Source organism: Protopterus annectens, chromosome 6.part1 (genome assembly GCF_019279795.1).
Source record: "Protopterus annectens isolate FY-2018-M chromosome 6.part1, PAN1.0, whole genome shotgun sequence".
NCBI lineage: Eukaryota > Metazoa > Chordata > Ceratodontiformes > Protopteridae > Protopterus > Protopterus annectens.
In genome coordinates this window covers 407417601-407436538 of record NC_056738.1, presented here as the reverse complement: position 1 = coordinate 407436538, position 18938 = coordinate 407417601, and the positions used below count along the sequence as shown (strand labels likewise).

The window sequence follows — 18938 nt, the reverse complement described above, 5'->3', positions numbered from 1 at the left end:
CCTGTAACTTTTTTCCTTTCTCTTGAAGGGATCTAAAGAACTCTGCTGCTGAACTATCAAACAAAGCTTTGTTACCCAAGGGAGCATCTAGCAATTTTGCCTTGAAGTCTTCAGGCAGAGGCTGTAGCCTAACCCAAGAACATCTACAAAGAACCGATCCAGTGGCAACTGCCCTAGCAGAGGCATCAGCAGCATAACTGCAACTGATAGAGTGTCTGGTCACTTGTGCCGAAGAATTAAGAATACCTGCTAATTTAGACTTTGCGGGGAATCTGGAATATCTGCCAAACATTTCCCCTGAATCTACCAGAAGGGCCAGGGAGTACTTTGCCATGTGCGTCTGATAATTAATAGCTCAGAAAGCCAAAAGTAGCAGATGTGTAAACCTTCTTTCTGAACCATTCCATGACCTTACTCTTACCAGTGGGTAACTAGGAAGTGGAAGGTGGCAATTTTAAAGCCTTATCCATATAGACAGAAATGGTAGCAGGATCAGCAGCAGGAGCCTTCAAAAGAAACTTGGGAGTCCTCAGGTACCTTACAGAACCTGTCTGGACGCTTAGGGGCAGGAGGCTGAGAGTCTGGACATTTGGAGGCAGCCTGAGAAGACATCCAGAAAAGCAGGTAAAACTGGAAGAATTGCAGAAAGAGATGGGGAATCCATCTGCAAGAGGTCATAATACCCGTTTTGAATGTCTGAAACTTGGGAGCAGTCCCACTTGAAAAAAATCTTTCATTTTGAGAATGGTCTCTCCAAAAGAAATGTCCCCCCCAGGGGAATCTGTACCATTAGATTCCTCCTCTGGGGGAGGCATACCCTGGGGGGGAGCCAACTGAGTTGAGTAAGCCAAGGGCTCCTCACGAGAGGAATCCTCTGAGGAAGTTTCAAGATCTTTCCTTTTGAAAGTTGTGGAGGGAGAAAAGGGCTGCAGAGGAACAGGATGAGAAGATTGGCGAAGGGCCATAAAAGAACTGAAGAGGCTTTAAGAAAAAGCTTACCAATCCGGGGACTGCTGCGGTGTAACAGGAGACACATGCTTAGTTTTAACCTTCTTTTTAAGGGCTTCCATATGATGAAAGGTGGAAGGACCAGACCTCGGTCTGCATTTGATGAAATCGGTAGGCACATCTTCATGCACGGTGATGACACACCAAGTGGGCCATTGGAGATCACACTTGCCCTTCCCTCGCAGATGTGCCTGTGGACTCCTTTGGGGCTTCCACTGGGGTACTCGCCTAAGGTACACCCTCCACCTCCGGTATGGCCTACACCAGTCTTGGGAGAATCTACCGGAAGAGAGGGTGCAAGCTGAAAGTTCAGACCATGATTTTTTGTCCTTCTTAGGTATACTCTCATCCAAACGGCATGACATCACATCCATCTCAAGTGCTAGGCGCTGGTTTTCTAAGTATAATTTTAAAGAGGCTAGCCGACTCCTAAGGGTCTCAGGGACGAAGGACTTCTAACACTCAATATGGTCATGGTCTAGGCCTAGACAGAAGAGGCAAATGTCGTGGGTGTTTTTATGTGGAAACTGTCTTCCACACCGACATGAACCCAACAAGGAGCAGCAAGAATTGTAAGAACACCCCCCCCCCCCCCATGGGTACTAATCTGGTAAATGAACACAACAGCTCTGGCAAGCAAATGTCTGGAGCAAGCGATCAGACAGATGGCAGAAAAGTTCTGAGGTAGGTGTGTGCTGACATCCGCTATATACCAGACATCTCTTTATGGCTGGCATATGCGTTATGTTGTGCGGCATAGCACGTACCTTACAGTACCATGAAGTCTTTTGGATACTGGCTGGATGTACGAGTCAGCTGGAGGCGAACTCCCTTATATCTTATGAATACTTGCAGCATATGAATAAAAGCACATCAAGTGAGAGTATTAGAATTATATTTGTTAAATTAAGGTGTCAAGTCTAATTGAAACAGTAAAGGGATGATTTCACTTACTGCTTGGACACTGCACTAACATCTGTATCACAAAAGCTACATTTGGAACTTTATGGTTTAACTTATCTACAGCTGTGTTTTGTTTGAACAAACAAAAAAAAGATACTAAAATACACCCAAAGTTGAGGCTGTACGCTTCTGAAAAGCATACAAACCCCTTTCTAACATGTAACAAGCAATGCCTTTCAACACTATGGCACGTTACTATACCGTATCTTTTGTTTAGCTAGCACTTACCACAATATCCCCTTTACTCTGGACCAGGGCATTCATGGAGAAAGAGAACTGCAAGTCTGCTCCAAGGATGCTTTTTTCTCATCATAGGCAACTGTTGTCAGGAGGACACCTATAAGGGATCTGTGGGCAGTATAAAACAAATTCACTTCCCCAATAACAGATGCTATATACAAAAAGGATTTTACTAAAAGAAACTGGTATCTGTGAACATGCTTAAGTTTATGCACCGTCAATGGCTGCTCACCTTTTCTGAAATGTAAGCAGCCAGCAGCAGTCAGTACAGCAAAACATCTCAGAGCAATCATTCTCCACTCTTCAAAGAACAAAGACCAGCATGAAAATAACAACTGATTTTGGGGTGGGGAGAATCATATGGATAAAAAAAAAACAAAAAAAACAATGTTCTACTTCCCTGTGGGAAAACTATGACCTCACCAGCTGTACTACAGTCTTGCAGGAAACCAGTAATGGTCTCAAAGAAACATTCCTTTGAGCAATGGTAGGTGTGAGAAGCTACCATATAAAAGTAAATACTGCAGTAACATTTTTAGTTCAAGTATTGTAAGGCCCTCAAGATTTTGACTGTAGCATAAAAACATGCAATTGTAATATTTTTTTTCTGTGCAAAAATACAATAAAAAAAAAAAACATATTTGGGTGGGGGAATGGAAAACATGTAGATTACAGACCTTACCTTGAAGACTTCACACGATTGTAGTCTATTTTACTGACTTACTTAGATTTGTTTACCAGCATAGAAGTGAGCTTTAACTATGTCATGTATGTTTGGGTGTGCATGACGGAACAAATTTTCTAAAAGTGTATAAAACAGCTGAAAATCTGGACTATATACATTAGCACACTTAATTGCTAAACCTTTCATGTTTACACATATTTAAATGCAAAATTAAGTTTTGCCAACTTCTGCAAATGCATTTTACTAAATGTTAACAGGTTTTCCTACAATTTAATCATGTAAAAATGGATGCAGTTAATTCATGTACATACATACAACAAAAAGTTAAGATTACAATTACTTGTGATCATAAAGTGATACATACATTAGCTGGAAAAATAGTATGGGATAACCAAAAAACACAGTAGTTAACCACTGAACTTTAAAAATGTTTACATATTTAAACAAAGTAAAACGTAATTTTTCTAACTTGTGCGATTTTTTGCCATATGTTAATACATTAGTGTAGCTTAATTATTTAAAACCATGTGTAGTTAATTTTTATACATAAACCAAAATGTTATGGTTGCAAAGACCTCTGATCATCTAAAAAAGTGATAGGTGTTCTCTCAGGTACTGGCATTTGCCCATACCGGCATGACCTACTGAAATCAGCTTTAAAGGTAAGCCATCAACAAATAAGATTCTCACCAGTCCAACAGGCATTCCAAGTGCTATCCGGAGCTCATCTGAAAGGTCTCCTGGTTTCTTCTCTTTTAGCCTAGTCTCAAATTCTTTTCCCTAAAAATGACCAAAATAAATAAAATAAGTTCCAAAAATACTGTACTATTTAATCAGTGAAATAAATGCGGCATGCAGAACAAATATTAAAACTCAAGTTTAAGCCTCTTCTTGATGATGCACCTGATTTATATTTAATCATGTCAGAGCTGAAGGACATCACTATACATTTGCTGCAATGCTACAACAGCATCATTTTTTATTTTTATTTTTTTGTAATATAGTTAGCAAACCACCTATCAGAACATACTCTCTGACAGCTTCTCAGTCAACCAAAAAACACTTCCAGTGACCACTTTTCTCTAACTGGACATATTTCCAAGCAAATGTCTTCTAGACCTATGCCTTTTGTTCTAAAGACCTAGCACAGTTGTGCAAGTCCATTAGGTCTGCAATAGTAGATATTCAAATTCCTCATTTCTTCAGTGGCAGTTTAGGTTATCGGCCAAGGTAACCCAGTACTGAAAAGCTTTCAAAAGGTAAGACACCCCTCTCTCTCTTCCAGTGACAGCTAATTGGCTGAGCATATACTGACAGGGAAGCCTTTAGCTACTGCAAGAAGTGCTCAGGCTTTTTGGCATCCTAAAAGGAGGAGAGGAAAGTACGTGAAGCCATTAAGAGTAAATTTGCAGCCTATTACTATACCATATAAAAACCAAAACCAACAGAATCAGCGAAGTTGAAACCCACCTCAACTATGCACAATCTGGGTAATGATGGGTGGGACAAGGTCACTAAAGAAATTCGAACATCTACTGTTAAAGGTAAGTAGGACTCAACTTGCGCAACTGTACTATGTTCATCATTCTCATTGCCTCAGTGGCAGTTTGGATAAATTCCCAAAGCTTAACCTACCTGGGAGGTTGAAGGATAAGGATCCAGGAACCCCTGGGGAATGGTCCTCCCAACACTTGCTCTGGACCTTGAAAAGGAACCCAATTTATACTGCTTTGTGAAGGTATGAACATAGGACCAGGCTTGTTCCTCTAGAATGCTTCTACAGTCCACTCCTTTTCAATATGCCATCAGAGGATAAGGCTCTAGGTGACTGGGCCTTGACCTTGCCTGCAAGTGGCTTACCCTGGTGGGAGTAACAGAAAAGTAGTAGAGGACAGTCACCGTGCAAGAGTTTTCTTAGAGACAGGTTGACCTTTCTTAGTCCCCATACAGGAGGCAAACAGCTTTTCAGAATTCCTAAATGGCCTTGTTTTGTTGAGTTAGCACCAGTGCTGTCTTGTATGCATCCAAGGTATGTAGAATCTTTTCTTCCTTGTTTCTTGGATCAGGATAGAACACTGGCAGATTGATGGCTTGATAAAAGGTAAATTCAGAAACAACTTTCAGCATGAATGATGGATTAGTGTTACAACCCTGTCTCTGTGAAAGATTACAGGGCTGGCACACAAAGAGGTTCCAGCTCAGAGACTCGCCCTGCAGATATCATAATCATGAGTAAAACAGTCTTCCAAGCAACAAACCACAAATTAGGCAAAGATGCAAGTTCAAATGGAAGAAAGGTAAAGAACAAAGCTGATATTCCCTAGGGAAGAGGAATTTGTTTTTACGGGTGTCACAGATGCAACACTCCTTTCATAAACTGTTTGGCCACAAAGAGAAACTAAAGAGGGGGATCCACGAGCAGATAAGCTGAGAAGGCTGCAAGATGCACTTTGACAGAAACCTATAACAAATCATCTCTAAGCAGCTCACACAAACATTTCAAATCCAGAGGTTGAAACCCTTTCAGGAAGTCAAGTTATTGGCTATGCACCACTTAGAAAACTTCTTCCACTTGTAAATGCAAGATTTTCTAGTTGCAGGTTTTCTTCCTTCCTTAAATATCTGCTACACATTCTCATAGAACTGCCTAAAATATATCTTAATAGAATCATCCATGTTGTCAGTTTCAACTGCTTTAAGTTGGAGTGTACCATTCACCCTTGATGCGGTGACAGCAGATTCAGTCTGCCCTTGGCCAATTCCATTAAAAGGGAGAGCCAACTTTGCCTGGACCAAAAGGAGGTTACCACAATGATCTTTAGTAATTCTTTCTAAATCTTTATAATACCCTGGGAATCATTAGACAGCATGGAAATGCATGCAGGAACATTCATAACTATTTTAATAACAAAACACCCGTCTTCCAAATATGGCTGCAAGGATGTACTGAACAGATTTTTTTTTCAGTTGTCTACTTTGAAAGGGGCCAAACAGATCTACTTGAGTTGTTCCCCACATTTGGATCAAGTCCTGGAACATTTCTGTGTCTATGTGGAGCTTTCACTCATGACGGCCTGTCCAGTATCTGCTTAGTTAGTCTGCCACTGTTTTGCTCTGATGGAATGCACATGGCCTGAAGAGTCGGAGAATGCTGAAAAGTGAGTTCCCAGGCCATTACAGACCAGCAGAGGGGGTGCGGCCTTGTACCCCCTTTCTTGTTCAAGTACCATATCATGGTTTATTGTCTGTTACCACTAGAAGAGGAGTCAGACTTCATATGTGGTGAAGAACTTTTAAGACATGAATCTCTGCTAACAACTCTTTTACTTGTATGCTTTGGTTTATCCAGAGGACACCACAAGCCTTACACATGAATTCCTTTGGACACTGCTCCTCATGCAAATCTGAACAGTCCATCTGGACAGATTGGACTGGGATCTGAAAACAGAACGGGAGTCCTGGATTCAGAGACATTTGATTCTTCCACCACTGCAGCTCCTGTTTCACAAATCCCAGTACTAGTACCTGCAACCAACAATTCTTCAAGTACCACTGAATTTTTCTCATGTATAGTGGTTAGTGGTATCATTAGGATCATTGATGCCATGAGACCTAAAATTTTGAGGAGCTCTCTTGCTGAGGCCACGTCTACAAGACATAAATCCAAGAAAATGGCCTGAAAAGTCAAAACTTTGTTTTTTGGCAGGAAGGCTGCCCTTTTTAATGTACCCATCCAACACCCAAGGAAAACAATTCAAGGGTGTGAGGAAGAACTTTTGAAGGTTCAATTTGGAGCCTAGGTGGGAAAGGAGAGATGCAACTTTGTCTACAGACACCAAGCACCTGGACACAGAATCTGTACAATCAGCACATCACCTAAATGTGGATGCCTAGGTTCTGCAATACACAACCATGGGGGCAGACACTGTGCAAGCACTTGAAGTGTAGTAGCTAGCACAGAGAGTAATGCAGAAGACTGATAAGCGGGACACAGCAAATCTCAAAAATTTCCTGAAATTAGGAGCAACAGGAATACGATAAGCATCCGTGATATCTAGAATCACCACAAAACAGTGGTCTGGAAGCAACATTAGGACTGACTAAGGTTAGCATTTTAAATGAACTTTCACAAAGGTGTTTAGAAAGGACAAATCTTGGATGGGTCTCTTAAGAATGTTCCTTTTTTGGTGCCAAAAAGATTTTGTAATAAAATGTTTTTGCTTCTGGTTATCACAGGCACCGATTCTATGACCCCTGCTTCTATTAAATAATGTAAAACTACAGGAAAAAGCTCTGGTCTCATCTGGTGGGTATAAGAGAATTCCACTGAAAGGGGGAATATTTTCTATCCACTGTTAAATGCATCCTCTTCTGAATTATTCTCAGAACATATTTGTCTGGGACCATTTGCAGCCATGCTGCAGGGTTGCAAAACAGAGCCTGGGGAAAGGTGGAAGAGAAGGATGGCCAGCAAGGGGGGTGGGGTAAAGACGCAAGATGCTGTGTGACTCGGCACAGTCATTCCTTTGTAGTGGGATGGGACAATACTTTTCTGGAAAGGAACCCCTTGTTTGGTTTCGAAGAATTATCCTACTGCCTTTTCATTTTGGATCTCTGACTTTTGTTTGGCTGGGATTGTTTGTTCTGACCCTTGAAGGAAGATGCTGTTTGAAGAAGGCTTGGGTACAGGAAATATCCTAGACACCCCATGCATTAGTTTGTCTCTATTATCCCACTGTTTGAGAATATGTGTAGCAGAGGGCCCAGACACCAAGCCAGGACTTGAGATAGACAAGTTCTGATTAAGTAACCAAGAACACAGTCTTAAAATGACAAAACCAGCAGCATTTTCTTGAGATTGTATAGACACATTCAAGCACACCATCTTTTTGCCCTGAAGATCTTACCATTTTTCTCTCTACACCATAGGGTGTTAGATGAACTCAAGGGCTTATCTGAGTGGCTGCTGGGGAGAATGCAACTGGGTCAAGCAGTCAAATGAAAAAAGACCAGTCACAGCCAAGACAACCCTATCTTCTCTGAGCCTTCTTAGGCACTTCTGGAATAGATGCAGGCAGCTTTATAAATATCTTCCAAGGCCAGTAAGACAGAGAAGGAGAACAGCCACTGAATTGAGCATCTTGTCCTAATAAGGTCATATACCCTGCCCAGTTCTGGGGTAGTTCCGGACTGCCCTCAAGCAAAAACATCACTAACTCTGGCAATCATCTTTGGAAAAATGAACAACAGTTTGGTCTTAAGCTCAGGTTTACCTTCCAAAGGATCACAGTGACTGGACTCTATTTCAGCTAGGAAATCACCATTGCACTCAACAGATTCCCCTTCATTCTCTGAAACAGAAAGGTCTTACCGAAACTAATACAGTCATGGATGGGAACAAAACCACTAAAATTAGTTGTATGCTGAACTCTCTTAGGCCACGGAAACCACAACAGACTTATATTCAGCTATAATCTGATTATTAAACATATAATGAAGTTTCCGTTGCTTTTTCTTGTGAACTGCACTACCTAAAATCTGGATACACTATAGTATGTACGGGCAAGGGGTCTCTTACAGTGGAGGACTCCTGCACCTAAAGGGCTTAGTTCTCCCATACCTGCACCAGGTAATGGAACAGCCCAGGAGGATATATCTAAAACTCATCCCACAATGGCTGGCAAAGCTACACTAGAGGGAGACAAGGCAAAAGGTTAAGTTGTCTGCAGGCCAAGCAGTGCTCCCAACACAATCATTAGCAATATGCTGAGGCATACTTTTATTTCATTTTTTCTTTTAAGATGCAACCGGATTTGATATGGGGGGTATGAGAGATAGGATCCATCAAGAAAAGAAACAGAACACTAACCAGGATGATAAACTGACAGTACTGGATAAGGCATCATAATAAGTACTTAAACGTTTCTTGTAATAAGAATGTCCCCACACAACTAAACTGTGCTATTATCACAAACAGTTTTAAATGACTTCAGAATTCCTTTACAACTGACAGAAGTTAAAGAATGCCCAGTACACAAAGTCCAAACATCAAAGAAACCAATGTGCTAAACCAGTGTTAAAAAAATTGGCTCCATACGCATTAACCATGTTTATTAAACAGTTGTAAAACCACATTTAATAGAAAGGTGAACTATTTTCTTGTCAGAAAGTAAAATATCTATAGTACATTCAAATAACTTAATTTGGGATGTAATCGCTATCTGCTGTTAAACACCCAGAGCAGAGTCATACATATAGCAAATAATGCATACATGCTGGAAGAAATCCAAGTTCTGCAATATTTCCAGTCAAAAGGCAAAATATAACTATAACAGTAAAGACAGGCCTCTAGTGTCTAACACACCTATACATAGGCACGTTTGAGAGAAATACTGAAAAGTTTCCTAGGAAACAGTAAACACAAACATTTGGTATTTATAAAAGCCAAATAAACACTACAAGTAGGAAGTCCCACAGTAATTACTGTAAACAATGACAGAAATAAAATATGAAAATATATATTTTTAAAAAACAAAAATTGAAAGAATAATAAATATAATAACACAGAAGGAAGGGGTCCCCAAATGGGGCTCATCTGCAACAGTAAGACAAATCAGCACTGGATCCTGTGGAGAGTCAGAGGACTTCCTTCTTTGGATGGCAAACCTCACTTCCTATGACAGTTAAAAGTTCTCTCAATATATACTCAGACAATCACCTATCACTGTAAGAGAAAAGGAGGGGAAGTCTGAGCTTCTGAAAACTGGTCAGTACTGAGTTACCTTGGCAAAAAAACTAAAATGCCACTGAGGCAGTGTGAATGATGAATATCTTAAAGATGACCATCTTAACTTTGATCCATTAACATAAAGCTAGGGAAGTACATGAATCACAAGTGATCATGTGCAAGTATTGCCTGGGTGAAACACCTCACAAAAAAGTAGGGAAGAAAAGTGGGAGAGAGAAGTGCTAACCTGTATACATCACAAACAGAAAATAAAATAATATATAAACTGTACAGTACCAAGTAACAGATGCTGTAACAACTGAGAGGAAATGTAAATTTTACATAATTATATTTCAGATTTACATAAAGGTGGAAATGGTGTGGGGTGATGAGAATCAGGTCAGGGGGGGATGGGGATGCAGAGTTGAAAGGTGCTAGCTAGTAGTTGAAGAGGAGTAAGGCTAGTGAATGAGAGGTCCTTAGATGATGTGGCCTGCTGTGTGGCAAGTACAGCTTTTATCTTTTATGGAGGAGAACTTTTTTAAGTTCAGTTGGGAAGCTGGGAAAGGGGGAACTGTAGCTCCTTTAGGTGAGGAGGAGTTGAGGATTCCCATAATTTAGGAGCAATGATAGAGAAATAGTGGTTGGTACAGAGTAGCCTGGTTTATGGGAATGGAATGGGAGTTGTTTGTCAGAGGTGCCTGAGGATGTTGTGTGAACACTTAACAGCATGTTTGGCAGCTAGTGGTGGGAAGCAGCTAGGGTAGAGAAGTTTTAAGATGAAGGAGCCAAGTAGTAGGTCTACTCTGCAGCACTGTGTGCCATTTGGATTTTTTGAGGTTATGACAGTGATGCTCATGACAGTGAGTTATTAACTGACAGATTTTGTTTTGAATAGTCTGCAGTGTGGGAAGTTTTTCTTAGAGGTTGTGGCGATTATGGGTGGGTCATATCTGAGACCGACCAGGATTCCTCCTTTGCCTTTAGTAGCCCTGGCTGGGTTGTACAGCTGGGGTGAGGTTTTCCTAGTTAATTTTTACCCTTGATTTCTAAAGATGGGTATGGAATTTTAGAAATTGGTCCAACCACAGACTAAGACATTCAAATGAGTTGATTGTTTCTATTGGTACGCCACCCAAAAGCTAGTGATATTGAGTGACTCTGGTGAAAGTTTTGGGGTACTTCTAAACAGCATGCTTTTTTCTTTTTGTGTTGATTAAAGCATTAGTTGTTTTTTTTTTTCTTTTTGTGGGATTACAGCATTAGTTTGTGGTTAATAATCTAGGAAACGATGGAGGCATTTTTTTTTTGCAGTTTTCTTTTACAAGTAGAGTGGCCATGACTGGACCTAAAAATTGCCATGTCACCAGCATACAGGAAGAGTTGTAGCACAGCAAGGTCATAAAGGAGTTTATTGGAGATGAGAAACTACAATAAACTCTTGGGGTACTCCCACTGAAATAGAAGAGGGCTGAGAAAATGAACAGCCTAATTAACTTTGAAGAATCTGCTACACAAGAAGTTTTACAACCATGTATGTGATGGATGTTTATTAATGTCAATATTCTGAAGACAGAGAAGGAGGGGTTGATGAGGTCAATGGCTTTTGTGAGGACAAAGAATATTGCTCCTTTCAAGCTGTGTTTGGTTCAGGTTGAGAAGAATGGCATTAGTTACGCACCAAAGTACCATCATTGTACTACAACCTATCCAGACTCCATGCTGTTTAGGGTAAGGAGATGGCTATAAATTAAAGGCTGGAGGTAGATACTGGGACCGTTGAATGAAATGTGTACACCCTCCGGAAAAAGGGCCTTCCTGAAGCTTGATTTGGTTAATGTTTGCTTCAGAAACTACTTTTAGGAAGAAAGGACGGTTGGTCCCTAGGTAAAACACGGTCCGGATGAAAGACCAAGTAAGAGGGTTAGCTGATAATGCTTGGAGCTCTGAAACTCTCTTGCCGATGTAATGGCTACAATTTTTCGTAGCCCCGTGGAGGCTGGAAGGAAGCGGGTCAAGGCATGGAGAACTAAGAAAGGTCAGGACAGGAGGACTTGTTTTTTAGGGGGGCTGAAGGAAAGGAGTACCTTAAAGGAAAATTTTACACAACTTGGCTGACATGAGTGGACTTCACCCGAGGAGAGAGGGGAAGGGAACCAGTCTGCGAGGCCAAAACGGAGCAATGAGAATCACTATTTTTCTAGCACCTTGCTAGAGTAAGTAGGATGAAACTAGGATAAACGTGTGAGGTGTTTTGAAATGTAGACTGCTTTGGGAAGGAGAGCAATGGATGCGGCTTTTCAGATATATGACTTTACACTTTGTGAGAGGCACAGGTTAAAGATATAATGAAGAGGGCTGGTTAGAAATTCTATGCAATTAGATAAAACAGAGAAAAACTTTGGTCTGAATTGGGGGGTGGTCTGTAGGCATGTTTTTACATTGGTTACTCATTTCTTCATGAGGGTTTTTTTTAAGCAGAAAGAGGGATAAAGGGAGGGGGCTTTGAGAGAGTTGGACAGGGGTGTGGATAGTTTTTGGGTGGCTAAATGATCTGACAAGGTCAAGGCAGTTGACTGGTCCTCGATTCTTGTGGATTAGATTTAGAGATGATTTGTTGTCAGAGGATATACCCAGTGAGCAGAATGACTCTGTGCCAGAAGTACTTGGACTTAAGAGGAAAGGTTGCTTGGTTTTGAGCTGCTTTGTTTTTTTGCCTCCATAAGGATTGTTTAGCAAAATTCCAGAGTTTAGTAAAGGAAGCCAATTTGGACTATTTTTCCTTGCCTGCCAGGCTTCATCCCCTTTAGCCTGACTAGATGTTTAAGCTCTTGAGTGAACCATGCAGTTTTGTTCTCATTTCAAAAGGCATTTATCATGGGAAGAATTTGTACTAGAGTATGAAGACTATTTGAGTTAGGGTTGTAGCTGCTACGTTATGGTCTTGGATGTTCAGTATAGTAGGCCAGCTGAAGGCTGACTTTTTTTTCAATTTGGTGATATCCTGTATGGATTTGGGTTTGAAGGAGATCAGTTTGGATGGGATATTAGAGACAGATTGTTGATCTGAAAGATGACTGGGGAGTGATCACTGAAGACAGGGGAAGAACAGAAATGTTTGAGACAGTTGGTGGTGCATTAGTGACCGGTAGGTTAACAGCTGAGGGGAGATTCATATAGGTTGGGTCTGTGATTAACTGTAAGAGATTCTTGCTGGCTAGAAATTCAGAAATGTCATTTGATGGAGAACCTGAAAAGTTAATGTTAAAATCTCTCTCGGGATAACATGGCGTAGGTTACAACATAGCCCTTTCTCTGACATTCAGAAGCAACTTACAAGTTTTAAGAAGTGGCTACCCACTGGCAAACATGAAAAACCATCTCACACCCTCACAGAAAGCTTGGGACAACAATCAGGAACTGATGGACCAGTCCCCGAGCTGACACAGTAGACATAACAGGTTGAGGGCATGTAGGAAATCTGATGTTTAAGGACCCAGATGAGCTGCTTTTTCTTTAGAGGAGGGGTGTTTTCTAGACGTAGAGCACAAGAGTTGAAAGGAAGTTAGAGAAAAAGCAGGTCTGCTCTTCAGAAGGAGGTCATCTACAAGGCCCTGTGGAGGCTGGCTGTACAAGAATTCTGGCAAGAACTGGGTATCCGGGATGGATTGCCTGAGCTCCTTCTTAAGTAAGGACAGACTAATATCTTGTAGAAATACACTTTAGTCTGCCATACTATCAATGGTGGCAGCACAGCCAAAATTACAGTGAGAGACATGCCCAGCTTTTCCTTGAGTTCAGACTGAAGGAAGGCTGAAAACATTTGCATAACTTGATTTACTAAGGTGGATTAGAATTCGTACAGGTGAAACAGTGAAGTGTAACCTGGACATGTTAAACACACTGATGGATTTAAGTTCTAATATGTAGATCTTACCCATCCTAGCCAGTGCTTCAAAGATGCCTCAGCTGGCTGCAAACTGGCAACACCCTATGACCTCTGGGCCCTGTACAGGACCGGTAAAATTCATGGAGAAATCTGTCTGGTCAGGATTCTCATTCCAATAAGCAGAGAATTTCTAAAGGGCATCTACCTTCTCAGAAGACAGAGAAGCATGTACAAGGTGTTCTAGCCTGCAAAAAAAAAAAAAGAGCACACTGGTTGAGGCTCTTAAGTGGGAATGACCAAGGCTCTTCCTCTCTCCTACATGACAGCCTATAGTGGAGATTTCTTAACCATCAAGATTTTGCCACAAGATGATCACTACGCAGGCTGAACAAATGTGGCTTCTTTTAGTTGTGCTAACTGGGTGTCTTTCTCCTTAGAAAAATAAAGTTGGTGATATCAAAGTCCTTAACTTTAAATAACTGACCTCTGTATGGCTGGCATGGTTAATGCTTATGTGTCTGTCAATTGCTTTTCTGTATTCATCTCTGTAATGTGTCACTGTATACAATAACCTTTGTACTGAAGACGGCTAAACTTGAAGTGGAGTATTCCAAGGAGAGTTTAATAGATTGGCTGATTCTGTTGAGTCCTTGGGTGAAATTCCTAGAGGGAATCAGTGCTGCGTGTCCAGGTTATGAATACATTATTGATAAAAAGGAAATAAACAAGTGGTCCCCTCTCTATACAGTGTTGCAGAAATTCCTCTTTTAGGTTTTCCACGAAGATTATTGGGGAGCCATTCGGGCATCCATTGCAAAGCCCATACTGTGAGTGTGTTTTCCATTAAAATTAAAGTTATGTGGCAAAATAAATGAAGTTGTCCCACTACATATAGAGCAATGTTGTGATAATCGTTTTTCTCTTGTAAGTACTTGAGGCAGGCAGAAATTCCATCCTTGTGTGGGATATTTGTGTAGAATGATAGAACATTCGTTCTGGCAAAAGTCAGAGTTTGGTGGTAGGTCGCAACCTGACAGAATGGAAAGAACACAAGTGGTGTCTTGTACTCTAATAAGTGTACGAATTCTTGAAGGGACTTAGCCCATAAACTCCATGTATTACTGCCTGAAATTGAAGCCGCATGATTTTGATGCTGTCTACTATGCTTTATCCATGCTTGTCACCCTACTGAAAACTGCATATTATACTTAAATGTTTATATTGTTCCTAATGTATTTATACTCTGCTTTCTGGAGCTTTTCTCCCCGGGCCTCCGCTGAAAATGGGCATATATCCAGTCGGACTTTCCTGGTAAACAAATGTAAAATAAATAAATAAATAAATACAGCTGCCCCTTCTACTGAGTACTGCTTTCAGAATTTTCTCTACAGATCCCTTCTGTCAGGGTTCATTTGCATGACAATATTGGTCTTTCCAGTTTACGGATTTTTGACAGTATTTAAAGAACTCTTGGCCAGGACTAACTTGGAAATAGGTTATTTAATTTGCCCTGGATGTCATCTAGGATAAGGCTCCTTAGTTATTATGTGCACTGTTCAGCTGGATCAGTCAACTGTCTACAGTGTGATACGAAAGCTATTAAACGTTAGCAATACAGTTCAGGATAACCACTGCAAACCCAGTGTCTGCTTCTTATTACAATGTTATTGCTGGATTTCAACAATTTTACTGCCATTCTTTCAGATGGAAAAAGGCTGAAACAAGTCTATCTTTGTACACTCAGAATTTGATGTACACTGTCAAAAACAGTCAATAAGGCTACCCGATTATGCACTGCATCTGCTTGGAGTGAAGGTGGAATATTTTTTATTGTGTGTTTCTGGATTCACATTATCTGCGTTCTCTTCTCTATGTATCATGAAGTAATTCTGCAAGTCTAGAAAAATATACAAGTTCTCCATTAGAACTTCAACAAGCTTTACATTTTGCTCCACTAAACCACTTGACAGAATCCAGTTTTGTGGGAAAGAATTCTGTCTTAATTACTGTGATATCCCCCCAACTTCCTGTGGTAGGGTGGGAATTTGCCCTCTAAAGGCTTGGTCTTTGTTGAAAATGCTCAAATTTTAAGCTATGATGACTTTTGGCAACATACACCTTCAGACCACTGTTCCATGTATTGAGGTTTAATTGTAAATATCCCATATTACAAAAAGACTCAAGTTTCACATTATGAATAATCTTAAATATAATATTAAATCATGTGAACCACTTGAAAGACACCAAAAAACAAACCACTCAAGCCAGAAAACTCCACGCTCCTTGTGACTGGAAATAATTCCGTTTATTCGTAGTTCAAAGTTCTTGAATTGATAGCAGCCAAAATTATTTAGTGCAACTTGGCAAAATAGCAGCAAGAAAACTCATTCCAACAATATGCTTAAAAAATAGCAGCAAACCAATCTTGACCATAAAATATTATGAACAGCAACACATATCTCCTAGCGCCTCAGCTGAAACAGCCTTTACAGAGTACTTTGTATGTTAAAAAGCTTCACTCTTTATATCATAACCAATCTATTGAACACTCACCAAAAACAGATGCAATCAATTAAACATACAAATTAAGACAAATAATTACTAAATTATTATACATTCTTAAAGTGACATCTCTAAATAAAACTTTCAGTGACATTCTCTATTAAGTTCTATAAGCTGTAAAGTATATTTTAATATTAAAATTGATTCTTTTTTCCTAAGGAGATATTTCATCCTATTCTCACTTATATAACTTGAATTAATTTGTTCCAGAACAGATACATTCCCCCATGTTTTTTATTACAATGTTCTGCAAGTGGACTTATTTTATCGCTTTTAATATCTCACATGTTCCTTAATTCTTTCTCCCAAACTTCTTTTAGTTTCACCAATATAAAATTTACTACACTCACACTTTATGGCATAAATTACTCCTACACTTTTGCAAATGTAGCATCCTTTAGTTTCAAACCTTTTGCCATGCATTTGTTCAAATGTACTTATTATATATTGGCAAACTGTACATTTGCCACATACTGTAGTTCCACATTCCATTTCTACATTTATTTCTTTTGGTCTTTTATATATACTATGCACTAAAAAGTCCTTTAAACTCCTACCCTTTAGTAGGAAAATTTGAGTTGAATGTCTGAAAGTGAGGAAACTTCTCTTCTTATAATATTCCAAAAGTCTTCTAACAATTTTTGCAACTTATGACAATATAGTGTATTTGGACACAAACTATTGTTTGTTCCTGCTCCCATCCCTTATGTATTTCTATACATCTATTACCTAAACTTCTATTTCTGGGATCTGTATCTTTATGTCCAAATATTCTATTATAACTATCCCTCACTACTCTTTCAATATAACCTCTATCTATAAATATATTAACTACTTTAGTAGCTTCTCGTTTAGCATCTTGCAAATCACTGCATAGTCTCTTAATTCTCAAAATTTCACCATGTGGCAAGGCTTTTAATGTATGTGTGGGGTGACAGCTTGATGCATGGAACATGTGACTGGGCTATTGAAACTTTCTATAAATTTGAGTTTTTATTTTTCCATCACTCAATCCTTCCAAGGTTAAGTCTAAATAATTTACTCTTATGCCTTCCTGTGATCCATCATATTTGATATGGAATCTGTGGTTCATATATTCCATACATGTATTCACTTCATTGCTTCCCCCCTTGCAAATAAATATAAGGTCATCTATGAATCTGAAGTATTCTAAAACATGATCTCTGTAAAATTTGCTTCTATATAAATATATACGACTATATTCCACCAGCCCCATAAACAAATTTGCATACATAGGGGCAAATGCCACCCCCATAGCTGTGACTTGTAGCTGTTGGTATAATATACCATCAAACTCAAAACTATTATTAACCAAGCAGAAATGCAGCAATTCTTTGATATATTGTGTTTTTGGATTATCCCCCATGAAATAACTCAATGCCTCCATACCAAAGTTGTGTTGTATACTAGTATATAAACTTATAACATCTAATACCAGAAAGTACATATCTGGTTCCCAAGATATCTTTTCTATTTAATAAGTCAAATGAACCTTTAATATAAGATGGCAATTTACCAACCTTTTTCAATAAGCATTCATGCAGGAAACAACCTAAATTATGTGTAAAATAGCCACTGGCTGGCAGTATAGGTCGACCTGAGGGATGTGTCATGCTTTTATGTATCTTTGGGATGCAATAAAATCTAGCTATTGTACTTTCTTTGCTAGAAAATTTTTCAGTAATAACTGTTTTAGAGAAATAGTTCAGGCGCACTCCCTTATGTAATAATTGTTCACTCAGTAATAGCCTGAAAATATTTCTCCTCATTAATTGTACAAGAGACTTCCTTGTTTCCCAGATGTTCCATACACATTGCATAGTAATCCTGATTTGTCATAATTACAAATTTTCCCCCTTTATCCGAAGGTTTAAAAACCAAGTGGCTATTTTCACTTAATTGCTTCAATGTCAACCATTCTTGCTTGGTCAAATTATACATTTTCTTTACTTTATGAAACTCATATTTATCTAATGTTAAATTAACTGCTGTTTGAAAACGCAAAATACTTTCATTTTTACAGGGCTGCATAAACTTGCTTTTCATTTTAATTTTGCTTGTATCTAATTTACTATATGCATTGCTTTCCATTTCCGATTCACAGGAATAAAAACTACAATCAGATGCTGAATAAAGTCTCATTCAGTATATTATCAACATTTCCTAAGCCAAAAAATACTCTAATATGCATCTTCCGTACTAATTTAAAAACATCGCTTTTTAATTCATATAATCTAGGCATAACTGTTGGTATGAATTTCAAACCCCTATGTAGTACAGATACTTCAATATCATTCAACATATAACCCAACAATAAATAACTGAATCAAACGCAAAACGATGCTACCAGGGAGTAAATACTCCTTACCAAAAAAAAAACAGAAGCAAAATTTTAAAGTAAAATAAAGATGGCAAAAAAGCAAACAAAGGCTGCAAATACTCAACAGCATACAAATTCCTTCCACACAAGTACCGAAGACAGGAACAGTCCAAACTGGAATAAAAACTCAGTTTATTCACTGGTAAGTGCTTTCACCCATCCGGGCTTCCTCAGACCATTAAAACTTGGAAGACAAGAACAATTCTAGTTTTATACTTCCATAGTATACCGATTAAACAACTGATTATTCCATAGTATACCAATTAAACAACTGATTAATCCAACCTGTAGCTAATTCATTCAATTTCATTAAAGTGGTATTCTCACTAAAAGAATCTCACACTAAAAGACTAAAAATATAGCCTACTTACAAATATATGATAATTTAAAAAACATAAAATACATTGAAGTACAGTTTTGTTCCTACCATAAATGTGGATTTTCGAGTGTTCGCACTGCTGCA

The 18938-nt window shown here is 39.1% G+C and overlaps 1 protein-coding gene across 1 annotated transcript in view; it reads right to left on the bottom strand.

Annotated features, from left to right (window-relative positions):
* Positions 1-18938, bottom strand: part of SF3B2 (splicing factor 3b subunit 2) — a gene marked incomplete in the record, with an annotated part of 1007319 nt that overhangs the window by 315775 nt on the left and 672606 nt on the right. The window contains 1 exon segment of the mRNA XM_044075829.1: positions 3587-3676. Coding sequence (XP_043931764.1) covers positions 3587-3676 — 90 coding nt within the window.